The sequence below is a fragment of the Westerdykella ornata genome, assembly GCF_010094085.1.
Source record: "Westerdykella ornata strain CBS 379.55 unplaced genomic scaffold EI97scaffold_31, whole genome shotgun sequence".
NCBI lineage: Eukaryota > Fungi > Ascomycota > Dothideomycetes > Pleosporales > Sporormiaceae > Westerdykella > Westerdykella ornata.
In genome coordinates this window covers 196256-220355 of record NW_022986881.1, presented here as the reverse complement: position 1 = coordinate 220355, position 24100 = coordinate 196256, and the positions used below count along the sequence as shown (strand labels likewise).

The 24100-nt window shown below is 52.7% G+C and overlaps 10 protein-coding genes across 10 annotated transcripts; 5 read left to right on the top strand and 5 right to left on the bottom strand.

Annotated features, from left to right (window-relative positions):
• Positions 1-799: 799 nt before the first annotated feature.
• On the bottom strand, positions 800-1918 carry EI97DRAFT_452667 (COPI associated; the record flags this gene model as incomplete). The annotated part of the gene is made up of 6 exons (XM_033800416.1): positions 800-836; positions 889-1024; positions 1071-1139; positions 1431-1474; positions 1701-1775; positions 1899-1918. The coding sequence occupies 6 exons, from the start codon at positions 1916-1918 to the stop codon at positions 800-802; spliced, it is 381 nt and encodes a 126-aa protein (XP_033650591.1).
• On the top strand, positions 1876-2708 carry EI97DRAFT_193440 (uncharacterized protein). Its single transcript, XM_033793621.1, has 2 exons — positions 1876-2232; positions 2290-2708. The coding sequence occupies exons 1-2, from the start codon at positions 2040-2042 to the stop codon at positions 2610-2612; spliced, it is 516 nt and encodes a 171-aa protein (XP_033650590.1). The 5' UTR covers positions 1876-2039; the 3' UTR covers positions 2613-2708.
• EI97DRAFT_436475 (nagb/rpia/CoA transferase-like protein) lies at positions 2322-4007 on the bottom strand. Its single transcript, XM_033799114.1, has one exon. It carries the CDS (start codon positions 3854-3856, stop codon positions 2804-2806), a length of 1053 nt encoding a protein of 350 aa, XP_033650589.1. The 5' UTR covers positions 3857-4007; the 3' UTR covers positions 2322-2803.
• Positions 4008-4241: 234 nt separating this feature from the next.
• On the bottom strand, positions 4242-7704 carry EI97DRAFT_469971 (26S proteasome non-ATPase-like protein regulatory subunit 2). The gene is made up of 6 exons (XM_033801737.1): positions 7378-7704; positions 7237-7301; positions 7005-7169; positions 6605-6954; positions 4596-6552; positions 4242-4535 (listed from the first exon to the last, which is right to left on the bottom strand). The coding sequence occupies exons 1-6, from the start codon at positions 7517-7519 to the stop codon at positions 4515-4517; spliced, it is 2700 nt and encodes an 899-aa protein (XP_033650588.1). The 5' UTR covers positions 7520-7704; the 3' UTR covers positions 4242-4514.
• A 115-nt stretch (positions 7705-7819) lies between these two features.
• EI97DRAFT_425266 (RIO1-domain-containing protein) lies at positions 7820-9206 on the top strand (the record flags this gene model as incomplete). Its single annotated transcript, XM_033797157.1, has 2 exons — positions 7820-7916; positions 7992-9206. Exons 1-2 carry the CDS (start codon positions 7854-7856, stop codon positions 9204-9206), a joined length of 1278 nt encoding a protein of 425 aa, XP_033650587.1. The 5' UTR covers positions 7820-7853.
• A 1014-nt stretch (positions 9207-10220) lies between these two features.
• EI97DRAFT_193193 (uncharacterized protein) lies at positions 10221-12903 on the bottom strand. The gene is made up of 7 exons (XM_033793618.1): positions 12851-12903; positions 11576-12693; positions 11419-11509; positions 11262-11351; positions 11121-11212; positions 10786-11073; positions 10221-10735 (listed from the first exon to the last, which is right to left on the bottom strand). Exons 2-7 carry the CDS (start codon positions 12493-12495, stop codon positions 10483-10485), a joined length of 1734 nt encoding a protein of 577 aa, XP_033650586.1. The 5' UTR covers positions 12496-12693; positions 12851-12903; the 3' UTR covers positions 10221-10482.
• A 1145-nt stretch (positions 12904-14048) lies between these two features.
• EI97DRAFT_193208 (uncharacterized protein) lies at positions 14049-14661 on the bottom strand. The gene is made up of 2 exons (XM_033793619.1): positions 14651-14661; positions 14049-14601 (listed from the first exon to the last, which is right to left on the bottom strand). Exon 2 carries the CDS (start codon positions 14531-14533, stop codon positions 14084-14086), a length of 450 nt encoding a protein of 149 aa, XP_033650585.1. The 5' UTR covers positions 14534-14601; positions 14651-14661; the 3' UTR covers positions 14049-14083.
• A 666-nt stretch (positions 14662-15327) lies between these two features.
• On the top strand, positions 15328-19097 carry EI97DRAFT_405191 (uncharacterized protein). The gene is made up of 2 exons (XM_033796552.1): positions 15328-15834; positions 15887-19097. The coding sequence occupies exons 1-2, from the start codon at positions 15453-15455 to the stop codon at positions 18871-18873; spliced, it is 3369 nt and encodes a 1122-aa protein (XP_033650584.1). The 5' UTR covers positions 15328-15452; the 3' UTR covers positions 18874-19097.
• Positions 19098-19263: 166 nt separating this feature from the next.
• On the top strand, positions 19264-21743 carry EI97DRAFT_436470 (uncharacterized protein). The gene has a single exon (XM_033799113.1). It carries the CDS (start codon positions 19381-19383, stop codon positions 21538-21540), a length of 2160 nt encoding a protein of 719 aa, XP_033650583.1. The 5' UTR covers positions 19264-19380; the 3' UTR covers positions 21541-21743.
• A 207-nt stretch (positions 21744-21950) lies between these two features.
• On the top strand, positions 21951-23599 carry EI97DRAFT_469967 (alpha/beta-hydrolase). Its single transcript, XM_033801736.1, has 2 exons — positions 21951-22698; positions 22760-23599. The coding sequence occupies exons 1-2, from the start codon at positions 22166-22168 to the stop codon at positions 23268-23270; spliced, it is 1044 nt and encodes a 347-aa protein (XP_033650582.1). The 5' UTR covers positions 21951-22165; the 3' UTR covers positions 23271-23599.
• The last annotated feature ends 501 nt before the right edge of the window (positions 23600-24100 follow it).

Sequence of the window (24100 nt, the reverse complement as noted above, 5' to 3'; positions counted from 1 at the left end):
CCAGGGCGCTGCAGCTCGGGCGACAAAGGTGGCAATTCCGCGTTCTCCATCGCCTTCAAGAACATACTGCACCCTCTCACATCCGACTGAACATCCCCTTGTCCTGCTGCTCTGAGTTCGATCACCTAATTCAACTATTTCAATTGGCTACAGTCTAGTTTACAGCACTAGAGCACGGTGCTTTAAGGCTGATGATATCTAGAAGGAAGCGCTTGTCAGGCCGATTACAGCGTTAGCTATATATCCCTGCGACGCCTTGCAGTTCAGTCGGACGTGAAAATGCAGTAATGTACTAGTAGTTAGAGATCCGAGATAATGAGAGATCCAACGTCTGCCAACCTGATTCTTCACCTACAAATGGGATCGACCTCCTGATGCTAATTCCTCTTGAACAACATCAGAGCGTTGTGGTTAGCTTGACTTTGCCGAGTACGCGTTTCGAATATACCTAGTCAACAGCAAGCAAAACGAATAATGATGCGCTTTTCAGGCTTCCACAGATTTGCGTTCTTGAGCAGGACTCCCACAATCCTGTCATCGATTCAACTACTCCATCTCCGTTACAAGCTGCGGGGTAACATCTTATTGAACAATGAGCTGGCTCCCTCAGCCTCTCTTCTCACTTTCCCAACAGTCCAGATATTGAATTTCATGGAAGCGCCATAGTCTTTCCAAAAAGCACATAATAGCGTACAAGAGCGTAATAGCGCTGCAGACAGATGCGCACAACGCCCTACTTGAAGTCAGGGCCTTCTCTTTGAGGATTCAACGACAGCCGTCCTCTTAAGTGGGAGCGCTTCTACACCTGCTCAGCGCCCCAGCCTGCATCGGCATCCCTGAATCTCTATCAGCTTCACGTCTTCTCACACAAGTATACCACAGACATACCGCATGTTCGCAGGGGGCTCGATAGACGGAATATACTCCAGGACCACGTATGCAACGCCAACAACACCAACCAGTGTTCCTGGCACGATACGGAACCACCTGTCACCGACGATGACCGATCCAATGAAAATGTAGACTAATGGATTAGCAGTTACTTTTACTCGAAGACCAGGATGACTTACACAGCCCACGTCCGAGGAACGAGAACATGAAGGACGCATATCGCGCCACCTGTTGGGGAATCTGGACCTCTATCAATCGAGTCAGCCATTTCCTCCGGGCCATGTCTGATCCTGAATATCGGTTTGGTTGATACGGGAGCCCTTCTTGAGAACAGTGAAGGATACGATCGAGCCGTTTGCAATAGGCGAAAGCGTATAGCTTACGGCTGTTCTCGATGGTGTATCACAGGGGGCATATAGGTAAGACATGAGAGCATGAGGGCGACTGGGAAAGTACAAGGACACGGGGTACGAACCGAGCAGTCCAGTCGCTACCACAACGTTAGCTAGAGTCCAACATCACCGAGGGAACTTCCTTACCAAGACCAAAAATGATCAAATACACTCCCAGAATGATATTTGAGCTGCACACCCAACTGTCAGCAATGCCCTTCTATAACGTACAATGCGCTCTGTAAACTCCTCGCACCCGAACCCAAGTCTGCCTCCGGCATGTAGGAGCGGGAATGCGATGACAGCGGAGATCGCATTGGAGGAATTCGACGCGGTGCAATCGCCTCCAGAGGATTCGATCCGATGCGCGACCGTGGTCGATGGAGTGAAATCGATGGATCGGGTACTCGGACTTACAAGTCGTTAAAGGGCAGCAACTTCGCAACGCCGCCCAGCAGCATGAACACCGCAACAGCGAAGTTGACTATGCGACTATTTCTATATCAGCCTTCACTCATCCCAATGACTGGGCGCTGAGTTTTTTGGAGCTGCCCCAATACGGGGTAGCTCCATCGAGCTCCGAGCTCCAGCTGCGCTCACGGCGCTGCAACGTACAAGATATCTGAGAAATCCATCGTTCCTTTCTTCGAATCGTCTCAGGAACAGTGACAGGTATAACGCGCGGATCCAAAGCTCGAGCAAGGAGCGAGATGGGGTACAGGAACAAAGCAGAGAGTAAAGAACACAGTGGTCGTTATGAGTTTGTGGTTGAGGTTGCTTGAGGAGTCGCTTGCTGGGGAGCTGTTGTTGCGCAACCTGCCAAGACGCTTTCGCTTGTTGGGGTGGAAACACCAACGTCATCCCAAAAATGTCTCATACGATGTTGAGGATGTTTCCTTGTGTTGCGGACGGAAAGAACCTTTTGGAAAAGCTAGCATAGATCACACAGATGATGCGGGTGTCAGTAATTCCTCGAGAAATTGCTGCACTCATCCGATACACATACCAATGAATACTACACCTGCTCAGGGTCAAGCTACCTCTCGTCTTGGATTCTGTTATCAGAGAATACAAGCCAATCCTCAACCCTTGGAAAGGCTGGGTTTGAATATGTATTACTGCATCTACACCTCTACATCGACCAAGTCGAAGCATCATCCCGCTACCACCATGCAACCCACCGTATCCACCATTCCATCCCCCAACCAATCCCCATTCGCCTACGCGATGGGGAACCAACTGCCTCCTGTTTATGCGATGCAGGGACTCTGCATGCCTCGCTGTCCTTCTTTCAATCCAGCAAGAAATGGTCTGGCTAAGTCTTCCTAGCGAGCGACCCGTACTTCCCAAGGGACCGGCGCAGTCAATCCCGAGGGAAGGTCCCCACGGCTCCTTATGCCGTCGGTATCTCTTGATTTGGTCTCCACTGAGGAGACCCGATCGGAGGCCCGGCGCGGATAAATCTGTCGTGAGCAGAGTTGGGGAAGTGTAGCGGCAGGTACGCCGGCGTGGAAAACCGCTCAGAACCAAATCTTGATCAATTCCTCAGACACAGCCGAAGGCGTCATCACTCCAGACTCCGTGATGATGCCCGATATAAGTCTCGGCGGTGTATAATCGACCGCATCATGCGGATTGAGGCCGGAGCACTTCCAAGAGGTAGGGTTGGGGTTTATATCCGTGGCTCCTCTATCCTCGGTCGTCCTTCCCGCCTCAGTAGTCTCCTGTGCGTCATCGCCAGCCTTGAACTCCAACACATTTTGCTTGATCGGCAGGTCGAACTGTCCGAGCGGGAAGAGACGAACGAATTTATGGCTCTCCGTGACAACGTAGAATGGCTTTTCCTTGCTCTTGGCCAACAAACCCATCTGATATGTTCCAAGCCTCGAGATGATACCTCCGTTCTCCACAACACCCTCTGCGCCCACAATCACCATGTTCACCTTCTCCAAACAGTATGCGACGGCAGAGTCCGGGATGGTAGCAACGGGTACACCGTGAGCCCTCAGATCGGCAACAGTACTATGGCCCTCTCTCGAGTCCGCAGATTCCGCCGGCGAAAGGACATAGATGACCTGGAATCGGAGGGTGCTCTCCGCCGCCTTTCGTAACAGCGCGCTGACCACTCTGGATCCTCCATTCGTGAGAATGGTAACCCCATCTTTCAGCAAGTGTTTGTAGTATTCCGCAATCTTCTCCCGGCTAGCCTTGGCATTGGCAACGAAGAGCCGCCCACTAGAAAGCAGATGATTCCTAATCGCGGTGAAGCTGCCGTTCATGATTGAAGTGCGCGTGAGCGTGTGCACAAGGTACCGTTGGAAGAGATCGGTGCCGGCCGACAGCGAGATATGGTTCGGCACCGATGCCTTGAGCTTTCCCGTGTATTCTTCAAGCAGTTCCATGGTCTCTGCAACGGTAGTGACCTGGGTGTTAGCCGTGATCGCTTCGATGAGAGCTTCGATTGCGGCAACGGGCATGGTAAGGTCGGGGTCGGAGGCTAATATCTCGTGGTATCGCGCGACCACGTCGAACTCTGGGTCCTCCGCCGGAGGATTGTTGGCGTCCTCCGACATTTTTACGAGACCCTTGAGTTGAAAGTGAGGGCTCGAAAAGGCGCAAACGCCGGGTCCCAGTAATCAAATGAACGTCCTCTATATTGAAGCAAGGCGAGGATAGCGCTGAAACCAAGGCAGTTATGATTTGGCAATTGCTGCCTACATGTTTAGAGAGCTTCAATCGTGATGCAACAAGTTCGACGGTGGGGTGTTCCTGCCAAGGCCTGAGTCATCAAGGGTCCTCAACACCATGACGATTATCGCGAACAGTGATTGCACTCGTATAGAAGAAAAGTCTTCATACTCTTGAAAATATACGTGGGACAGCGCAATATCTGTTCCGGAAGTATCCCATACTTACATACCTTACTGTCGAATTACCAAGGAGGAGAAGAGACATTGTGCCACATGCCAACGCGTATGAGGGCTTATTGGAATTGACTCTATCCGGTCTGTCAATGCGGAACAGCTGACAGACTATGGCTACTGCAATACACCTAAACTTCATTCATTGCATCCACTAATATGCACCTATTTTGTACAAGCGAGCGCCCGACGCTACTCTGTGTAGCCTGCTTGGGACGTCGCGTCTATATTAGAATGCCATAACGTAGAAGCATAACTCTGCAGCCGTCCAACCTAAAACGACTCACTCGCCTAGCTCCTCGCCGCTACTTCAGTCAACCCATTCAGGGTTCTGCAAACATATTAGCACAACCGCTCAATTCAAGAGAGAAAAACTGATGTGGGAACGTACCTTTCTGAGTATGACCACTCCCTCAAGCACACTGCTCAAACTGATATACTTCTCGTCTTCCAACTCCGCCCGCTCACCATGTGACAGCAGCACAGGTGTGCTCTGTGTCTGCCAACCCGTGATTTTCTTCGGCCGGCCTGCCTGACCAACGACATCCACTGCTTGACCAACACGGACATTAACCGTGAGCGGCTGGAGATCCTCGTCCAGCGTGATGAGGAACCGTGGGTAGATGGCTGTGGCCATGAAGTACAGGAGGTAGTGCGAGTCGCCCAAGATGAATGACTTAGCGTCGATGAGCGAGACAAGCACTGTGAGAAGGCCAGCGGCGGCGACGCGGGATAGCACTTGTCTGTCAGTGTGGAAGGGGTTGGCTGACAGGGTGCCTTTGCCCATGTGAAGAAGACCTTGTGCAATGCGGACCATGAAGAGGGAATTCGGATCGCGGTGGTAGTAGCTTGCTAGTTGCCTTAGCAGCTGTGCAAGGCGGGCGTTGTTCGTTCCAGCTCCAAGCAGACCCATGGCGAAGATCGAGTTGACAGCGACGTCGTTATCGTTGTCGTGGGAGTACCGGGACAGGGTGTCGTAGAGTTTCATCTGAGGATTGCTTGGGCTGATGAGGCCCATTGCCAGTGGGACGGCTTTCCGGATATTTGCCTCGCCGTAGTGCATGAGATGACCGAAGGTTCTCAGGATCATATCCTGACCAATGTCCTCACCCATAGCAACCAATGATAGGCCAATAACGGCATATGACTGAAGCAGCTCATCACCCTTCTTCTCGTCACTGTCCTCTTCAATGTGCTCGTTGCAGATGTGAAGCAGCTGCTGGATTTTGAGCACCGCGCCAGTCCCAGCCCATGCGCAGACTTCCGCAAGGACCGCTGTGGGCTTGGACATGGGGTGGTCAAGGGCTTTTAGTGTCTCAAGAATAACCTCAACCTCCTCCTGCTGGCCAAAGAAGAGGAGGGCAAGACCAAGTGCCATAAAGCGTGTCCACTTGCTTGTGAGCTGTTTCGTCCGGTCCTCATCGAGCAGAGTGTTCATCAGGGCGTCGGTAACTTCGCCGTTGGCGGACCCTACAAACACCATACCAAGGGCGAGTGCAGCCATCGCGGAAATCTGCATATCCAGGTTTGTGTCACTGACGATAGGGAGAAGGAGCTCCAAAAGCTCCTCCTTATTCGATCCAGCATATGCAATACCAAGTCCCATGATAGCACCAATGCGGACATGGATGTTCTTGCTATGAAGCTGGTCCTCGTCGCCAAGCAGAGCCAGCACCGGGTCAGACTCCATGCGCACTCCGGAGTTAAGGATACCGGTGGCAAGCTCAGCGCCAGCCCGGATCATCGAGTCCTCGACATTATTGTATGGATCAATCTTGTCGAGACCCATTTCAACGTCCCAAAGCAGCAACATTCCCAGGGACGCGGCCGTCGACAGCATACCCTCATCTTTCGTCTTCCACACCCAGCTGTTCTTCGTATCCGCCGTCAGCATCAACTTGTCGCTCCCAAATCCAGCGTTGACGAAAGCGTTGACAAAAGACGAGGCAAGGTTGTGTCTTGCGGAATCTGTGTTGGTGAGACCGGCCGTCCTGCTACTTTCCAAATGGGTCTTGTAGATGTCATCCGGGTGCTTGGGATCCAGGATATTGAGCTCTTTCCCAAGAGCCTTGAAGTGGTCCGTTAGCTTGGTGTTGTTCAAACACTCTTGGAGTTCAGGGTCTTCATCGTCGACCTCGAACCATATCCGTTGCCTTCCGATGAGGAAGGCCATTTGCCGTCGTATCGCCTTATCGTCGGTTGAGTTAAACGTTTCCTCGATCAGCGACCGATCATTCAAGCGTATGGCGAGGACGATGGCCTGTGTGTACTGATTGTGTTTCCTGTATATTTGGTATGCGGTGCGGAGGAACTTGTCGTTGTCGGGGTATGTCAACAGCGGCACGGTGCTGACCATGTCAGTTAACGACCTCAGCTGCAGACTTCCAGTTTCTCCCTTACCTGACCATATACAAGCACACCTTCTCGTACGTCTTGTCGTCGAGATGCTTCTCTATCTGATCAATCATCTCCAGCTCAGAGAGGATATCCACCGCATCGGCCTCGGCGTTGTGCTGCAGGAAAAAGGGAACCAGGGACAGGGCGAGCTCCGTGATGTCGTCGGTTGACTCGTCCTCGTTAACACGATTCTGATATTCTCTGCCGATCTCTAGAGCAAGGTGGCGCATGTACTCATGACCCCAGGACCATATATCTGTTGTGGGTGCCTGAAGACGGTACTTCAGGCAATCTAAGCGGTCCTCGTCGGAGTATGTCATGCCCAGAACGGAGAGCATATCGGCAAATGATTTCTAGACACCATTAACACCCATATCCACTGCAAAAGATCCGAAGTCCGAACCTTATCCTCGCCAGCAGGCCAGGAATCATACGCCTTCACCAAGTCTTCATAGTGCGGTCTTAGAAACTTCAGTGGCTTGGGTACCGCCGTCATCGAACTCGTCGACGTCTTGATGGACGTTTTGATCTGCTCGAGGGCGGGTTTGTACTGCTGGGCATCGGACGCCTACGTGCTCGGGTCAGCACACTCCGTATGTATACGAGACCCTCTCGGGAGAGTATACTCTACGCACCAGTATCCGCTCAACGAGCTGCTCCAGCTCGCTTTTTAGCTCCTGATCCTCCTCACTGAGCTCCTCTGCAATCCCAAGTCAGCATTCCAACCCCACATAAAGCTTTACGTGGCGGACAGCCACCATCCTTCGCAAACATACCAGCGGCAGGCGCACCCTTCTTGTCGTCCTGCACAGGTTTCCCGTCCTTATCCTTCTTTACCTCCTTCTCCGCCTCGCCGTCGACCGCCTTGCCCTTGCCCTTCTCCGCAGCCGTGGGCTTCCTCTCATCCTCTTTTGCCATCTTGATTACGGAACTCTAGGTACGGCTGGGAACGGATGGACGGCCTCAATGCAGTGGCGAGGGGCAACCGGAACGCACTAATGACGGGTAAATCTACAGGCGACTTGAAAATGAAGAGGCCTGGGAAGATCGAACGGTGGAGAATGTGGTGTGCGAAGAATCGATGAGTTGATGTTGGTTGTGGTGGTCGTTGATGCGCGCAGAGAGCTCCAGGTTGCACGCACCGACGCCGACGCCAAGACTCCGCCGCCGCCGCCTTGCGCTCAGACTTCAAAACCGTCCCAAAATATGCCACGGTCATAGAGTACCCCGTCAACATTCCACAAACAGCAATATGAAGCTCAATGTAAAGAATATCCGCTACCTCGGACCCGACGACTGGCGAGTCCTCACTGCTGTACGTATCCCCCCCATACTACTTCAAAATCCAATCCCTACAAAAGAACTAACAGCTAATCAAGACACCACACAGACCGAACAAGGCAGCCGGAACCACGAAGTCGTCCCCACGCCTCTGATCTCGCAACTCGCATCCATCCGCTCCGGCTCCGGCGTTAACAAATGCATCTCGAATCTCGCCAAAATCGGCCTCATCGCCAAGGTGAAGAACGCAAAATATGACGGGTACCGCCTCACCTACGGCGGCCTCGATTACCTCGCCCTGCACTCGCACACAAAGGCCTCGACGGTGTACTCAGTAGGCAACCAGATTGGCGTGGGGAAGGAATCGGATATCTACGTCTGCGCGTCAGAAACGGGGAAACAGTTGGTGCTCAAGATCCACCGTCTGGGCCGGATATCGTTCCGCACCGTCAAGGCGAACCGCGATTACCTGCGCAACCGCTCCTCGGCGTCATGGATGTACATGTCTCGACTGGCAGCAGTGAAGGAGTTCGAGTTCATGAAGGCGTTACGGAAAGAGGGGTTCCCCGTGCCTGAACCCGTCGCCCAGAACCGCCACACTGTCGTCATGGGCCTCATCGACGCCTTCCCCATGCGCCAAATCTCCAACGTCGGCGACCCAGCGAGCCTGTATGCAGAGCTGCTCTCCCTCATCGTGAGACTCGCACAGTACGGCCTCATTCACGGCGACTTTAACGAGTTCAACATCCTGATTGAAGAGAAGACGAATGAGGAGACGGGGAAGGTCACCCTCATCCCCACAATAATTGATTTCCCGCAAATGGTGTCGATAGACCACACGAACGCAGAGTACTACTTTGACCGTGATGTGGCATGTATCAAGCGCTTTTTTGAGCGTCGCTTTGGCTTCACGAGCGACGAACCTGGTCCCTCCTTTAATGACTCCATCAAATCGATTACGAAGCGGTTGGACGTCGAAGTCGAAGCGTCGGGCTTCAGCAAGAAGATGGCGAAGGAGCTCGACGCGTATATGAAGGAGCACGGCGTCGATGGCGACGCTGGCGAGATCAAGCGGGACGACGAAGACGAACTGGATGAGGGGGAAGAAGAGGACGATGATGAGCAGGACGAGGGTGAAGCGGACACGAGCACATCACCCTCTAACGCCCACACCCTGACCTCTCAGATGACCATCCTCGAGCTCCGAGACAACGACCCGCTCCCCTCCCTGAGCGACATAAAACCCCAATTCCACCCCGCCGCCTCCATCGCACCCAGCATATCCACCAAAGCCGCAAAGGCAAAAGCTGGATGGGCTATATAAACCGCCGTCCCTTGCGTCGTCTCTTCTTCTGTCCCACGACCACCCATGTAAACAAGATACCCCCAATCTAGATACTACGAAAAGCATCGTTCAAAGTGCTGAACATGTAAATGTCCACCATACGCATCCACTCCTACTAGAGAATGTATTTGCACGTCTCGCTACCGCTGCTCTCGTGCATGCACCATATCCCAAATGCATCTGCAGGCATGCACAAGATCGTGTCACCAACACAATAGCTTATTCCTTGCCCACACTCCAGCCCTCCAGATTTCATACCTTCCGCATTGGTTCTCTCACCCTGCCGATAGCGACACCCACTCCCCGTCCCGGTCCAGTCTGCGGCTCACACCCAGTAGACAACTCCCACGTAATCGGCGACGCACTCTTCTCCATATCTTGCATAATTTCGCTCCGGATATTCTAGTTTCAGTATCTCGGATTGGATCGCATAGAATGACTTTGCAGCCCAAAGAGTCGCTTCCCAGCCGACATGGATGATGTTGCAGTGTTAAGCCTACAGGATATCAAGTGAATCACCTCCGCTTCGGATGGGACAGATATGAACATAGATACTCCAGGCTGTCTGCCGCCACCGTAGAGTGTGTACCAGAGGACTTTGGAACAGTCATGAGGGTTGCAGGAAAAAGACTTAACATACGTCAGACTATCGAAACTATGACGAATCCTTCCATAGACCCCTAGCAGATCATTCCATCTGCAAATATTCTCCAATGGATAAGACCCGACCATTCAGTATCCCCCATATATCTCGCAGGCTTTCGCAAGATGTTAAGAGATATGGGATTCGCTCGATAGCACATTCGTCACCCGCCGGCGCCGTCCGAACCATGTTGGATTCACCAATGTCAGAAAAGGAAGCGGGTGAAGGTTCCAAAGCCGCCTCTCTACAGTAACACACGATTGGAAGGCAAAAGACCAAGTGGGACATGAAGTTGGCCTTCCGAAACCCAGAAAGGTAGATAAGTGCGGTAATGAGTGAGTTCCAGTCCATGACGATGAGCAAGCGAGTGTTCGGGCCTTGACAGAAGGTTCGCAGGTAGTGAGGAAGATTGCCTTCGCAATGCAGGGAATGCAAGTAACATGCGACGAGTTCGTCCGAAGGAATGTTATGCGTGAGGACTGTGTCCAAAACAGTTTTCGGGAAATGCCGGAAGTGATGTGACTGGGAGGCCATTTCGAAGAATAACTTTTGCAGAGTTGCGACCCAATCGCATAGGGTTTATAACTCGGTCAATGGTGACGCTCGACTGCTCTAGTCGTCACGGGTAGAGTCAGTGTTCGGGGAAACAGAGCCGTTGTCTTTCTTGACGGGTGTCGCAGGGTCCGCCTTGACATCAGGGCCTCGATCAGACGAGTCGCCTTGCTCAGTCTTGACATATCCTCCAGGAATGGTAGCATGAGCTACAGTTGGCATGACGGAGTGCGACATTCCCAGTGTGGAAGGAATTGCCGGAGCCCATGGCTGTCGATAACGGGGAGGCTGTCCAACAAAGGGCGTACCATTGCTATCACTGTGTTAGAGCGGCCAAGCAATGTGTATGGTACCAGGACATACCTCTGTTGTCCTTGGAGGTACACCTCATACTCATTGAGCCCGTTCTGCCCATCAGGTGAGAGGCTCATATAGCGATTAGGAGCACTCATTGCGCGGACTTGAGCGACGCCGACTTCATACTCGGCGGCGCGGAAGACTCTACCAGCCGCAGTCTGCTGCTTGAGCATTTTCTGCTCCTGGGTATCGGCGTAGCGGATCTGGATAAGGTGTTCCTCTCCTCCGGGCATCGACACAGGGGTGTTGTTGAACTTTCGAATAATCTCCTCACAAATTTCGCGACTTTCAAAGCTGCTTCCATCAGCACGCACCGTTTCAAAGACTCCTTGACTACTCACCGAGCGAACCCGACACCACGGCCCGTACCGGTAGCATCACGAAGGATCTTGCTCGAGCAGACTTTGTGAGGAGCGAAGATAGCGCTTAGTGCCTAATGGGAGTGAGCTCGTAGAAAAGAGCGCTGTTCCTGAAGTACCTACATGCTCGTTCATGTTCTTCGGGATGTTGGAGACGTAAAGATTCGTGTTGTTCTCGTCGGCAAACTTCTTCAGCTTGGCGTAAAAAGATTCCTGTCGACTGTTAACTCAACGATACTGAAAGAATGGTTTTCAACAAATGTGCAAGGCATTTACTCACTCGGGCAAAGCTCACTTCATACCCAAGATAATGGAATCCACGGATACAATTCTCGGCGTCTTCGAAGTTGTGATATTTGATGAAACCAAACCTGAAGAAACGATTAACAGATTGGCCAACAACACGGTGTCTCTGATCATTGGAGCAAGCCACTTACCCTTTGCAGAGATTGGTCTTCAAGTCGATGATAGACTTCGAGCTCTGGATATCCCCAAAGCGGCTTCCCCATGCATGGAGCATCTCGTCGGTCGTCTCTGGCAGTAAACCGCGAATGTAGACATTGGTCTCACCATTCTTGTTCTCCAAGCTGCGGTCCAATGGCTTGAGAGGTGAACTGGGAGCCGGGATCGCCCGAGGAATGGCAGGTTCCTTGTGGAGGAGCGCCAACAGATGGGGCGAGATGGGCGGCATGCTCTGCTGTTGCTTTGGCAGCGGCGCATTAAGGGCATAGGATGCGAGCTGAGACGGAGACGGCGTACCACTGTGTGTGTACACTCCACTGGGAGACCGGTCCATGATGGCTGGGGCAGTCGAGGAGCCCCAGCGGTAGACGCCATTGCCGGTGTAGGGTGTACCGGGAATGTCATTCTCGTTCGAGGACATGGAGTCACGTCGCGGACTCATCAAAGACGGCATTTCACTAGAAGATACACGACTGGTCCAGCCGGATGCCATGGGGCTATTGTCTGCAATGGCTTGGCCATAAGGATAGGCTCCAGGAACAAAAGCGCCAGCGTGGTTGTATAGTCCAGCGGCATGAGTGACGCCGTTGTGCTGATGAGTGCCGGGTAGGACTTGATACATGGAGCCCAGAATATGCTGATTGGGAACCCAGAGACCCTGTCCAGGGAGAGCAGCATACTCAGAAGAACTGACGGAGGCGCCGGACCGAGCAGCGGCCCCATTGCCGTATGGTGCGTGGAGGTTGATGGAAGTCATGGCGCTCGCGAGATTTTGCATGTCGTCTGCTACTTGAGAGCCATGCGGACCTCGACCCATGTAAGAGGCAGTGGCGGCACCTGGAGTCTGTTGGCCGTACCGGGCATTGTAGGTGTTCTGGCGACGATCGGTCGTCATGGCGTTGGCTCGAGAGGATAGTATCTTGTGGGGACTCGAAAACGGATGCACGAAGAACAGACAGCAGAAGTTCCGTCCGAAGAAACGCGAGGCTTTCGAAAAGGTGACAAAGAGCACAGCAATGAGGACGCTAGGAGAGTGTGTTGTTAAACTCGGGGAACGTTGAGAGGAAGATGTCGGAGAGAAAATGCGAGTGCTCTTGGTTTCAAGTTAGCTGGATGGCACCCAAGCTGATTATTGATCAAAAGATCCGGAGGTGCAAGGACAGAGTGAGGAGGGAGCGGATACCCGTCATTTCCAGAAGATGAAAAGGTGACGTGTGAAGGTGAAGAAATGCTAGGGCCGGTGAACTTACTGAGTCGAAAATGTCAAACTTTTGCAATGTGCAGGACTGGGTAGTGACCCCAAAGCTGCAGCACAGAGGTCAGCGAGGAGGTAATATGAGACGGAAGCAGACGGCTTCAAGATCATGGGTACTGGGAAACGGGGTGATGCTAAGCAGGGACTGACCTCTGAAAAGCTACAAAGAATGCGGCCACTGATGCGTACTGGTGAGAAAGAAGTTGGTGGTGGAGGAGAGAAGAAGAGGAGGAGAGGGATGGAAGATGAGCGGAAAAGTCGAGGAGGGTGGGGCGATTGCCGGCCGGACGCCGTGGGTGAGGAAGGAGCCGTGGTGAGTGGTGAAGGTTACCGCCTACAGTGTAAACAGAGGACAGCACCTCGACTTCCTCTTCCTCCTCGCACCGGTCGTCCTTGACGATGGGATGGAACCTACCCGCCTTCAAATTGTACACGGAAGCAGTTGCGACCAAAAGATGGCTATACAGGAAGCACAGGAAGAAGCAGAAGGGAGAAAACAACAAGTCGCGTAGGAGCTGGGGCTTCCTCCGTGTGCTCGCCGATGCTTTCTCTCTCCTCCAACTTCTCCAAAGATGGAGGCTGATAATGGATGTTGCAGGAAAAGCTGATTCAATAGCAATGTCGGTCGTCGGTTGCGGAAATAATGCTGCAGTGCTATTTTACTGATCTTCTCCGAAGGGAGAAGCCGACTTTATTATCCTGACAGCACCCTGACCATTGCCGCAGCGCTGTGCAGTGAAGCGTACAGAATGCCCCACGTCAGGAACAGACAGGTACTGTCGCTGTAAGAAGATGCAAATGGCGGCGAGGTAACGCTAATGGTGCAATCTGCGAGCTTCCGTTCATGTGAGCCCTTTTACCATGAGTGGCGGCGTGCAAGTTCCACCAACTGTTTTGCCTCATTGATGATACTTTTGCGGCCGTTAAGCGGTACCTAGTTACTTGTAGTCTAGGGACTTCCCGTCTCCTTTGCGATGTGGAGCTTCACTGCAGGTCATGCAGGCTTGGCTTGGAGCTGTCACGGCGAGCATAGCCTGGCTTCCACAACACCGCCAATACGAGGCATCTCGCCCAATAAGGCCAGAGTGCCTTATCCCAGGGTTAGTGGGGACACACAGACATGGAGTCGTCCTGATCCCGAGACTGGTTCTTGTGTAAGTTAGCTAGCCGTTGTGTTGCAGCGACCGGTAACTGTAGTTAGGCTGCTCCAGCTTCGACATGCATTCTGTCAACCGCATGTGCGGCACACACCGCTAGTCGGATGATGATCCTGACTTCGTGGGTCTGCACGCCGTCGCCTCGATGCAGTATCCCCTAACTCCCGTATTCTTAGTACACCCGGAGGAATTTGGGCGTTTAGGGCCGCCGCGGAACCTCTAGGGGAAGTAGGTAGTATGACCCGATTGCTGGACAGGGGCGTGAGCTTCCGAAAGGTTGGGACGGCCGCCGCACAGTTCGGACAATTGTCACTTGGGGAGGTCGTAGCCATTGGTACGAGGTGACGCCCTAGACGAGAGGTCTTGTAGACACCCACTGAGGGCTTCGGAAGCACATCTGTCTTTGACTCGCGATGGTGTTCCCTTGTTCCGCTGCGAGGATCAGTTTTGAGCCGTGCGTTCATTGAAAGATACAGGGACGCTGACGCAGGTATCCGGAAACAGCTCGTCTGTTGAAACATTGACAATTGCCGGTTCTCTCTGCGTGAATTCTAGAATGCCTCAGGCGACCAGGAGGGAGTATTGATATCTGCAGTCTCGGTCAGCGTCCATATGTTGTGCGTCTTTGAGCTGCATGCCTTTGTCGTCCGCGTCGTCCTCCATTCTCTTCACATCCCGCTTTTCAGACGTCGTGTAGGATTTCGCCCGCAAACCTGGGCAATGGACAGTTCAACGAAGACATCCATGGTTTCGGTTTCTCAACCAGGCGATTGCGACGTAGTACAAGGCTTGGGGGCGGCTGCAGTCTGGCCCGAACCTGGACGTTTCTCCCTTTTCTGTGTATAACAAAAATGAACAGTTCCTCCAGCCATAGCGGGCGGATGTGAAGAGAGGTCTGCCGCAAGAATTTGTTTCAATATGCATATGAGAGGTAGGGCTACGATGCTCCGCACTCGCAGTACGAAGCACAGATTTCTCTCACGGATGAGTGGCGGCTTCAAGAGCTGTGCACACTAAGTACCTGGTAATCGTCGTTTCTGCAGTGCCTTGGAATGAGCTTCCTCAAAGGACGTTCTCTGGGAACGTTTGCGTTCAGAAAGAGCTGCGGTCTTCATTCACTGATCACAGCTAGGGCAGGGAATTTTTTTGCGAAGTGATTATGAAGTCATTGTAGTCTACGGACGACGGGTTATGGTGTAGAACTGCCCAGGTGGGAGACGGTCTGATAGGGATGGTCCAGCCACGCACTAGCCACACAACAAATTCGGTAAAGTGGCTTTTTTCCGTGGTTTACTTTTCGAACTCAACCAAACCACCTGGGCACCCTCACCCATCCCGACGCTGCCATCGACTTCCGCGCTCTATCATACGCCAAACCTGACTGAGCAACCGCCTAGAGCTCAGTCCATTGCGAACACGTCACCGTAGCTTCCGATTTTTATGCACCCAGAGCCCGCTATCGCTTCCGAAAACGCGCCTCTCCACGACCCCTCCCAGAAAACCCTTCCATCCTCTTCCCAACATGGACACACCTCGTTCCCTCAGCGGCCCTCTCCGTCTCGCGACGGGACAGAGAGCGGGCTATATCCCGGGCTTACAGGCGGGACGGTACAATCGTCTCCCTATCCACCAGCGCGCGCCTCTCCCGTCAGCGAAGCCGAACCAGTAAACACCCTATCCCCACCCCCGCGCAACCGTATCGCCGAGTATGAGAACGCTCTCAATCCAAAACCGAAGAAGCGTGGAGGCGTACTCTTTGAGGTTATACCGAAGGAAAATGGTGCCAAAGAGAACAGCTCGCCCATATCTGCCCTGCCAAACGGTAATTCGTCTCCTTTTGATTTTCTCAGAGACCCAAACTAACTGGCGCACAGAGGTGTTGACGCATGCCCTTTCGCATCTTTCACCAAACGATCTGGCTGCAGTAGCCCTTGTATCACGGCGGTTCAACTCGCTAGTCACAAGTCCCCACGCATGGATGGTCGCGTTCGCGCGCTATTTTCCGGGGCCCGAGGCTCTCCTCGATGATGCTGTTCGAGAAGCCATCGAGGAGGTTGGGGATATCATCCGTTCTGGGAGACGTGCATTCACAAGGTTGACAGCGTTGGCGTCATGGAGAAGCGAGTATATCCTACGTACGAGGCTTTTACGCTCCCTCGTGAGGGGTAGGCCAGTCCAAGTTCCGGCGACTCCCTCGTCCCCACGGCCCACCTCATTGCAATTAGGTGCCCCTATCGTCATGTATCCGGTACGGACATTTACACTAGTCAACCACCTACATGCGACATTTGGAACGGGTCTGAACAAACGAGTGCCTCGGTTGATTCACGGCGCTGATGATGTAGGCATGGCAACGAGCAGCGACCCTACGACTGGGAAAGTGGATGCTTGGGGGGAGAGTGACCCCACATTCTTTGTCCAGTTCTCAGAAAGATTTCCGGGGGAAGCTGAATGGGGATTGGGTCCGGGAGACGTTGTGGGTCGCCCGAATGTTATGGATGTGTCTCAACCATACGGTATAATTTATGGCGAAGGCAGTCCTCAAGGGTCCTGCTACTACCGTGCCGTCGATGAAATGCGTGGCCACTTTATTGCAGAGACAATGGACTTCTCCAACCCGGCCGTAGGGATACCGAAACTCGGAGTCGATGGGGGTGCCGTCTGCTCTGTGTGGATTGCCAAATCGAAGACTATCCCTACCTTGACTGATGGGTTGGTAGGCATGATGATGGGATCTGCAGCTGGCGTTGTCACCGCCTGCAGTCTTGGTACTGATGGGTTGCGTGGGCAACGCCTCCAGCGAGGGGAGCTTACTGCTCGCTGGGTGCTTAGTCCTGGTGTACCAATCATTGCCATCGCTGTAGACGATCAGTACTCTGTCAAGCGGCAAGCTCAGAATCGCATATGGGCCGTGGCACTCAATGCACTTGGTGAGATCTTCTATCTTACGAAGTTTCCCAGCCGTAATCAGGTCTCGAGGGATGGTCTGGATGCCGCAGAGCATGCTGAGTACACTGCCTGGGTCACAGGTCGGACCGTTCACTGGAATCTTGTGGAGCTCAGCCGTCGTGTTGCGCGGCCCGATCCTTACAATGGCAAAAGCGCGGACGGGAGTTATTCCCCTCGGTCGTCATGGGATGACATGTGTTTAAGCGAGCTTCAGATATCTGCGGAAACGAAAGAGATTCAACAGTTTCTTCGTTATCCTCCGAAGCATTTCCGCAAAGCATGTTTGGGATGGGACATGAGGAGACGGCTAGAGGTTGACTTTGCTGGGGATGATGGTCATTACGCGGGCGAGGCTATCATTGTCTTTGAATGTGGTTTGGGAGAAGGGAACGGGTCCTCGATCAAGCGCTTTACGCGGTGCAAGACGCATGAGAAGGAGAAGGATGACGTCTCTTCGCCCTCGCCGTTGCTCCCACCGCCAGCTTCGCTCTTCGGAAATTCCAGCGATAGCAGAACCATATCGGACGGGCCAAACTCTCGCTTTCTGGAAGACATCCAGCGGACACGAAGCTCATCGCACCTGTCCTCCAGTAGTTCGCCCGAGCGCATGAAGTCCATTGAAGAATGGCGTTGCTCCCAGCTGAGCCTCGGTGGATTGAGCAATGTGCAGTTGACCGCAACTGCATTAGATCACTCCACCTATGCCGTTCTAACCATGTCGGAAGACCCAGCCCTGGGGTTCTCTACTGCCTCCACTGCGTCTTCGCCATATGCGTCCCCTGTATCAGTAGCGAGCCAGCCAGCATCGCCCGCAGATATTCCCGGCCAACGCGCCCGCTTTTTGGCCGCTGGAACCGCAACTGGAGCCGTTCTCGTCTGGGATATACGTTCTCCAGTTTCCCGTTCGTCCGGTTTCACCAATACGATCGATCCTGTGCGCATCATCTACACAGACTCACCGGAGATCTCCTGCATTGGCCTCACTTCGCTTTATCTTGTGCATGGAGGTAACGACGGCCTTGTCCAGGCGTGGGACGTTCTGGCGTCTACCACTCAACCTATCAAGACGCTGAACCCGCGGTTCTCGTCGCGTGCCCGCCGGCGACTTGTACAAGCTCAAGCATCCGCGCAAGGCGTCGGCATCAACATGTTTGCGGCCGGCGCAATCTGCCTAGATCCAGATCCGACTACTCTCCGAGGTGCAGTCTCGCTTGGCAATCAGATCCGTTACTGGAGTTATAGCTCCACCGCAGCCGATCAGTACAAGAGCAATAAACGAAAACTGCGGCGCTCGGAGCGTGGGAGTAACAACGGCGGCGAACGATTCTCAGGCACTGGGCGAGGCAAATGGAAAGATCATATAGCCAACGAGAAGTACGAATTGGAGCGCGACCAGCGAGAGAGAGATCGTCAGGCAGCTCGTTTGGCTGGTCGGTTTGGAGTGGACCTTCTAGGTAGCGAGGAAGAAGCTCTTGCGTACGCTGCCCTGCTGTCGCAAGAGAGTCTCGCAGAGGAGGAGAAGAAACGCAAGGACAGCGGGGCCAACAGCGTTTGGAGCAGTTCTAGCGCCAACCCTGCACCTAGCATTCCGGGCAATGAGGACATCGATGCTGACATTGCCGAAGCTATTCGTCTCAGTCTTCAAGATAACCCTACATACGATGGGCCGTCATCCAGTTTCGACATCCCTATAATACCTGTGAAGGGTCATAGATCACCCGTTGTGAAGGGAAAGAGGAGCGCAAGGGCGGAGTCTAGCAAGCACGACGAGTTGTCCGATTTAGAGTTCGCGCTGCAGTTGAGTCTAGCGGAGGAGCAGAGCAGGAAAGAAGCTGTGGGCGATGATGGCTTTCCAGTTCTCATCCCCAATATGAGCCACAGTGGCAACGGGAAGGGAAAGGGCAGAGCATGATGATGTTTAGAGTATGGGTCTCCGTCCTTCCTCCCCCCTGCTCGCTGGTTCATGAGCCCAGCGGTCTTTTGGTTGTTGGCTTTTCACTTCTGTTCGGTTTGTTCAACGGTGTTGCATGCTCAATGGCTTTCCTATCCATTTGGGTAGGGGCAGCTGGTTTCCGATCAATCCTTCAACTATTACCCCTTCCGCCGATATTTTAATGATTCCGTTTTATCCTCTACATGGTCTAGGATACGTGTCTACCGCTTATTGCAAGCCTTGTGTGTTGTGCGACCTTTGGCCGTCGAGTCCTCTGCCCCGAAACAGACTAGCGCAAAGGCCCTTCCCAGCTGCAACACGAACACGAACTCTAGGAGAGCGCCTGTGGTGAGGTAAGATTTAGTAGGTAGGGCATCGTCCTCCCTGGATTCTAATGCCCGATTCCACACAACGGTATCTGCTCTACGGCTCAACATTACAGTCAGGAAACACACCGAAAGACAGCCCTGCCAGAAGTCGTTCAAGATGGAGCATTATACCGGGAATTACTATTATAAACCCTTGAGAGAAGGCAGGCGAGCCTTGTACAAGACGGACGGAACATTCCCTCCGCCAGATGTACCGGCCGATACTCTGTGCGTCATCGCTTCAACCACTAATTACCGCATGGAGACGACCGGCGATCTTCGAATCCTTGAACTTCTCCCCGGGTCTTTCGACGATCCTTTACATTGCCGATTACGTGTTGCAGCAATTGAAACCGACCCAGTATACGATGCACTTTCGTACATGTGGGGAGATCCATCACCTACGGGGAAGATAATTCTCGATGGTGAAGCCTTCCCTGTGACTGGATCACTCGAGAATGCTCTAAGGCATGTGCGACTGCGGGACAGTGTACGCTGTCTTTGGGCAGACGCCGTATGTATCAACCAAGGCGATGTTAAAGAACGGGGTAATCAGGTTCATTTGATGAAGGATATTTACTCCCGATCCAAAACTGTGAGAGTCTGGATCGACGTGGATCTTCCTCCTGAAAACGCCAGTATTCGAAAGCTCTTCACTCTACAACTGCAAGGAGCCGTCGATCAGCTGGGCGATGATCCCGAATTCTGGAAGCCACTTCTCCCACTTCTTCTAAATCCGTATTGGGACAGACTCTGGATACAACAGGAACTTGTCTTCGCACCAGAATTGGTATTCCACTGCCGGGGGGTGGCCATCCCCGGGGACTGCTTGATGGCACTCCAGCTTCAGATTTTCCGGAAGTCAACTCGTGGCGGGAGACTATTCGATGCCGATGACGCGTGGCGCCAATTTGGACGGCTAGTATCAGTTACCAAGGCTCCTTCACGGAATTTAGCTTGTTGGCGGGAGATGATGAAGAGCAAGGTGCCAGTCGACCCACACACTCTCCAACCGGATTTTTCGCTCCTCAGACCAAGGGCGAGGTGGCAGCTTGATCCTAGAAAATGGGGTCCGTGGCTGAGCACAAGCCCAATCTATTTGCTGGGAATGTTGCGGCACTCACAGGCCTTAAATGCAACGGATCCAAGGGACCGGGTGAATGCCACTCTAAACCTAGTCATCGACTATGATGACGACGGTTATCAAGTGAGCTACGAAGAAAGCCTTGCCGAACGCTACCTAAGCGTTGCTCGACTACTGCCGTTTGTATGTAACAGCCTCCAGTTTCTGGCCATGGCCAAAATCAATACCATTCCCGATCCTACTGTCCAGGGCTTGCCCTCCTGGGCTCCAAATTGGAATCCGCCGGGAAACGCGGAATATTTCTTAGGCCCTTTTCACGCGGCAGGCGACTTGCCTATGTACAGTACGCCGTTCTTAGAAGATTTGGTGGACGGTATCTTACACGCGAGGGGATTTCGGTATGCTAAAATCGATCGAACGCTCTCAACTACCGACAACGCCTTCTCCCCGCTCTCGGTTTTGTCAAACTTATTCATTTCCACCATAAAGTCCACCAGCTGTCACTATAGCGATATCAGAAAGCTTGCATCCACTCTCACCGGCCCATCCATTGCTGAGCTCCGCATAGGCCGTGGTTATTTTAGCAAAAATGAGGCGGTTCTCTACACAGGCATCCTGCTTGGTTATTCTTTCGTCACTCCTGGACTTCGCATTGTCGATTTGCTTCCTTACACAACGAATGTCTATGACCAATCCCAGAGGGAATTAACCGTTGCACTTCGGGCTTTGCGGAAATTTAATGATCGTCGCCCTTCATGTCTTCGCTGGCTCAACCTTGAAAGAGTATCCGCTGCCATTCAAGAGAGACACGACCAAACCGAGCGCTTCGGACATTTCGTCCAACTGGTGCACAAAACTTTATCCTCCGGATGTCCGGCGTCTATATCTCCTACCACCACTCTAGCCATCACGGAAGGAAGAGCCTCGGTGAAATCTGGAGACGAGATATGGATCCTGTTTGGCTGTTCAACACCCATGGTCCTTCGACGTACTGTTTCACACTTCCTTGTTGTCTCACCGGCCTATATCCCTGATATCATGAATGGAGAGGCGATGGAGGGGGTAGCTACTCCCGATGACCGGGTTGGCGACTGGTCTAGAGTGTTGAAAGAAGGGTGTTTGGGTCCCGCTCCTGTAGTCTCATATCAGTCAGGAAGAAGCAACTGGTTGGTGGAAGTAATTCGCCTACGATAGCTGCCTGTTAGCCAAGATATTGCGGTGGGTAGTGATAAAACTGGTGATTGGCAAGACAAGCCCAATTTGAGAAAGAAGTTTATAGGAGTGCACCGCATAGGAACCACCCTTCAAGCTTCGTTTCTCAAGGCTCTTTTGTTCAAGTCGTTTGCGATTTGCGTTACCTGCAATTGGAGACTGTAATGGTTGTAATTCACTGTCGGAATTAGATTATTACCCCTTCGACCAGTTCTTTCATTAATTCTGTTGTATCCTCTACTTAATATAGATCCCTGTCCACTGCTCATTGCAAGTCTTGTGGGTTGTGCGACTTTGCGGTCGTCGAGCCCCCGGAAACGGACTAGCGCAAAGGCTGTCGCGCCTGCAACCTCAGAGGTAACTCGTACCGCCTGGACATTCCTAATAAGGCCCAGCTGTGGAAAAATTGGACTCAGGCCCATTCAAAAGCTCGTTGGACAGTCGTGATTCTCCAATCCCACAACCCCCATCGCCGGTCTCTGCTGAGGCCAACAGACATATGCAGCTTTCACTTCAATAGTCTATCACTCCTCTCCACTCTGCACTCCGTCTGGTTGACATCGCCATCGACTCCACACCAACAAAGCCGTCCATCCAGAAATTCACCATGCCCTTCGGCCCCTTCATCCTTCAATGGCGCACCCCCAGTCCCAACCCACCAGCTCCAACTCCCCTCCCTCCAGGAATCACTCGCACATACATCCCAACTTCCGCTGGACCCTTGGAACTCCTCTCCTCCCTCCCCTCATCCACCTCTGATCCTACCCAACCCGAAAGGCCCCCACTCTTCTTCGCCCATGGCGGCTTTGGTTGCGCATTTTTCTGGGTTCCGTACATGCAATTCTTCAGTGCGCGGGGATATCCATGCTATGCTGTGTCGTACCGTGGGCACGGAGGCAGTTGGTACCCCGGGTTATTGAGAATGTACTTCGCCCCCAGGAGCAAGCTTGTCGAGGATCTGGTTGACGGTGTGAAGTATGCCGAGGGGTTGGAGAAGGAGAGGAGAGGTGGGAAAGAGGATGTCAAAGCCGTCCTGATCGCGCATTCCAATGGCGGACAATTGGCACAGTACGCTCTTAGCAGGGGATTGGTTACCGTTGGGGGGTATTGCCATTTTGCAGCCGTACCGGCGTTCGGGTCGTAAGTTCCCATACCCTCTCTCCATCGATATATAGAGATGGCATCTAACCACCTTGCTCAGATTCTCCTGCTACAAATTCTGGGCTCCTACGGCCATCTTCCACATGTACTACCGCTGCTTTCATCCACGCTACATCCTCGCGTCAATAAAGCAGGTCAAAGACGCATTTTTCCTACCATCCACCCCAGATTCTCAAGTCCAGGAGTTTTCACGCCTGCTCTCCCCTTACGAGAGCATGCTCTGGGCTCCTCAGGGCCTATTCGCTTTCGTCACGGGCCCGGACGTCCTGAGGTCCATTGCAGGATGGCGTGTTGGAGGGCCAGATAGGATGTTGGTGCTCGCTGCCGAACGTGATGTCTTGTGCACGCCGGCGCTGTTGAGGGATGCGGCGGCGAGGTATAGAGCGGGTTTAGAGAAAATGATTAAGAGCAAGGAGGTTGAGGGTGAAGCGGATAGGGAGTGGGAGGGAGTGCGGTTTAGGTTTGTGAACGGGCTGCCTCATCATTTGCAGAATTCGGAGGAATGGGAGAGGGGGGCGGAAGAGGTGTTGGAGTGGGTTGAGCAGCTTTGAGGGCTGGGTGATAGGAGGCGGTGATGGTCTGTTGATACCGGCATGTTGCGTTAAGAGTGGCAGAAATGGGGCGAGTCTGAGTCTCTAATGAAGGTGGATTTCAGTGTGGTGGAAAGAGGGACAATCCTTTTGCTGGTCTAAGGGAAGCGGATTGAGGGATGCGGGTGTTTGGCTTCTCTCCTCTCTGTCGCTGTTCTACCCTATGTAATATACCATATCCGAGCTGTACAAGCGTACCCCGTCCTGATTTGTACGGCGGTATTCCCCATATAACTGAACATCGGCCGACGTTCCTCGGTTCTGCAATAATTTACAAGATTATATTTTCTACCCTAGGAAACAGAGCCAAAGAAATGAGCGCAAAGATCCGAGTCCGAACGAAGTGCACATGCTGTCCTCCATATTTATCCCTATAATGCACGACGGATATCAGCGAAGGCGAATCGCCCTTTGGAAAAATTCTGGTCGTGAAGTTGCAAATGTAAAAACGGCGAAGGGATTTTGGGATAGGTGCGTGCTGTAGGCGTAGGTAGTCCTTCGAAGACATTGCACTATGCGGACGTACGGGATTCTTGTAGTGCGTAATTGTGCATTTATTTGTTATTATACTGCAGATGGGACATTGATCCTAACGGCTTGTCTTCCTTCTCTAACTCTTAGCACTAAAACGTATCAACAGTATTCTCCGATCTTTTAGATCTACATGTGTATAAAATAGTTGTATGTGAACCCTACAAAAAGATGGTGCAGTAGGGATAAAAAGAGTAGGATACAATAGAGGCTGCGTGAATATGTATTGCCGCTTTCGATGTCTAATTGAATAGGGATAT

Bases quoted from the DNA above. Each gene is read 5' to 3' on its own strand.
- EI97DRAFT_193440 (XM_033793621.1), top strand. From the start codon at position 2,040: ATGAGTTTGTGGTTGAGGTTGCTTGAGGAGTCGCTTGCTGGGGAGCTG. The intron at 2,233-2,289 runs ATGATGCGGGTG...CGATACACATAC, and splicing joins AGCTAGCATAGATCACACAG to CAATGAATACTACACCTGCT.
- EI97DRAFT_436475 (XM_033799114.1), bottom strand. From the start codon at position 3,856: ATGTCGGAGGACGCCAACAATCCTCCGGCGGAGGACCCAGAGTTCGAC.
- EI97DRAFT_469971 (XM_033801737.1), bottom strand. From the start codon at position 7,519: ATGGCAAAAGAGGATGAGAGGAAGCCCACGGCTGCGGAGAAGGGCAAG. The intron at 7,302-7,377 runs GTATGTTTGCGA...TTGGGATTGCAG, and splicing joins GAAGGGTGCGCCTGCCGCTG to AGGAGCTCAGTGAGGAGGAT. The intron at 6,553-6,604 runs GTAAGGGAGAAA...TGACATGGTCAG, and splicing joins GTGTGCTTGTATATGGTCAG to CACCGTGCCGCTGTTGACAT.
- EI97DRAFT_193193 (XM_033793618.1), bottom strand. From the start codon at position 12,495: ATGACGACCGATCGTCGCCAGAACACCTACAATGCCCGGTACGGCCAA. The intron at 11,352-11,418 runs GTGAGTAAATGC...AACAGTCGACAG, and splicing joins ATGAAGTGAGCTTTGCCCGA to GAATCTTTTTACGCCAAGCT. The intron at 10,736-10,785 runs GTATGTCCTGGT...ACACAGTGATAG, and splicing joins TACCTCCAAGGACAACAGAG to CAATGGTACGCCCTTTGTTG.
- EI97DRAFT_193208 (XM_033793619.1), bottom strand. From the start codon at position 14,533: ATGTTTCAACAGACGAGCTGTTTCCGGATACCTGCGTCAGCGTCCCTG.
- EI97DRAFT_405191 (XM_033796552.1), top strand. From the start codon at position 15,453: ATGCACCCAGAGCCCGCTATCGCTTCCGAAAACGCGCCTCTCCACGAC. The intron at 15,835-15,886 runs GTAATTCGTCTC...ACTGGCGCACAG, and splicing joins CATATCTGCCCTGCCAAACG to AGGTGTTGACGCATGCCCTT.
- EI97DRAFT_436470 (XM_033799113.1), top strand. From the start codon at position 19,381: ATGGAGCATTATACCGGGAATTACTATTATAAACCCTTGAGAGAAGGC.
- EI97DRAFT_469967 (XM_033801736.1), top strand. From the start codon at position 22,166: ATGCCCTTCGGCCCCTTCATCCTTCAATGGCGCACCCCCAGTCCCAAC. The intron at 22,699-22,759 runs GTAAGTTCCCAT...CACCTTGCTCAG, and splicing joins GCCGTACCGGCGTTCGGGTC to ATTCTCCTGCTACAAATTCT.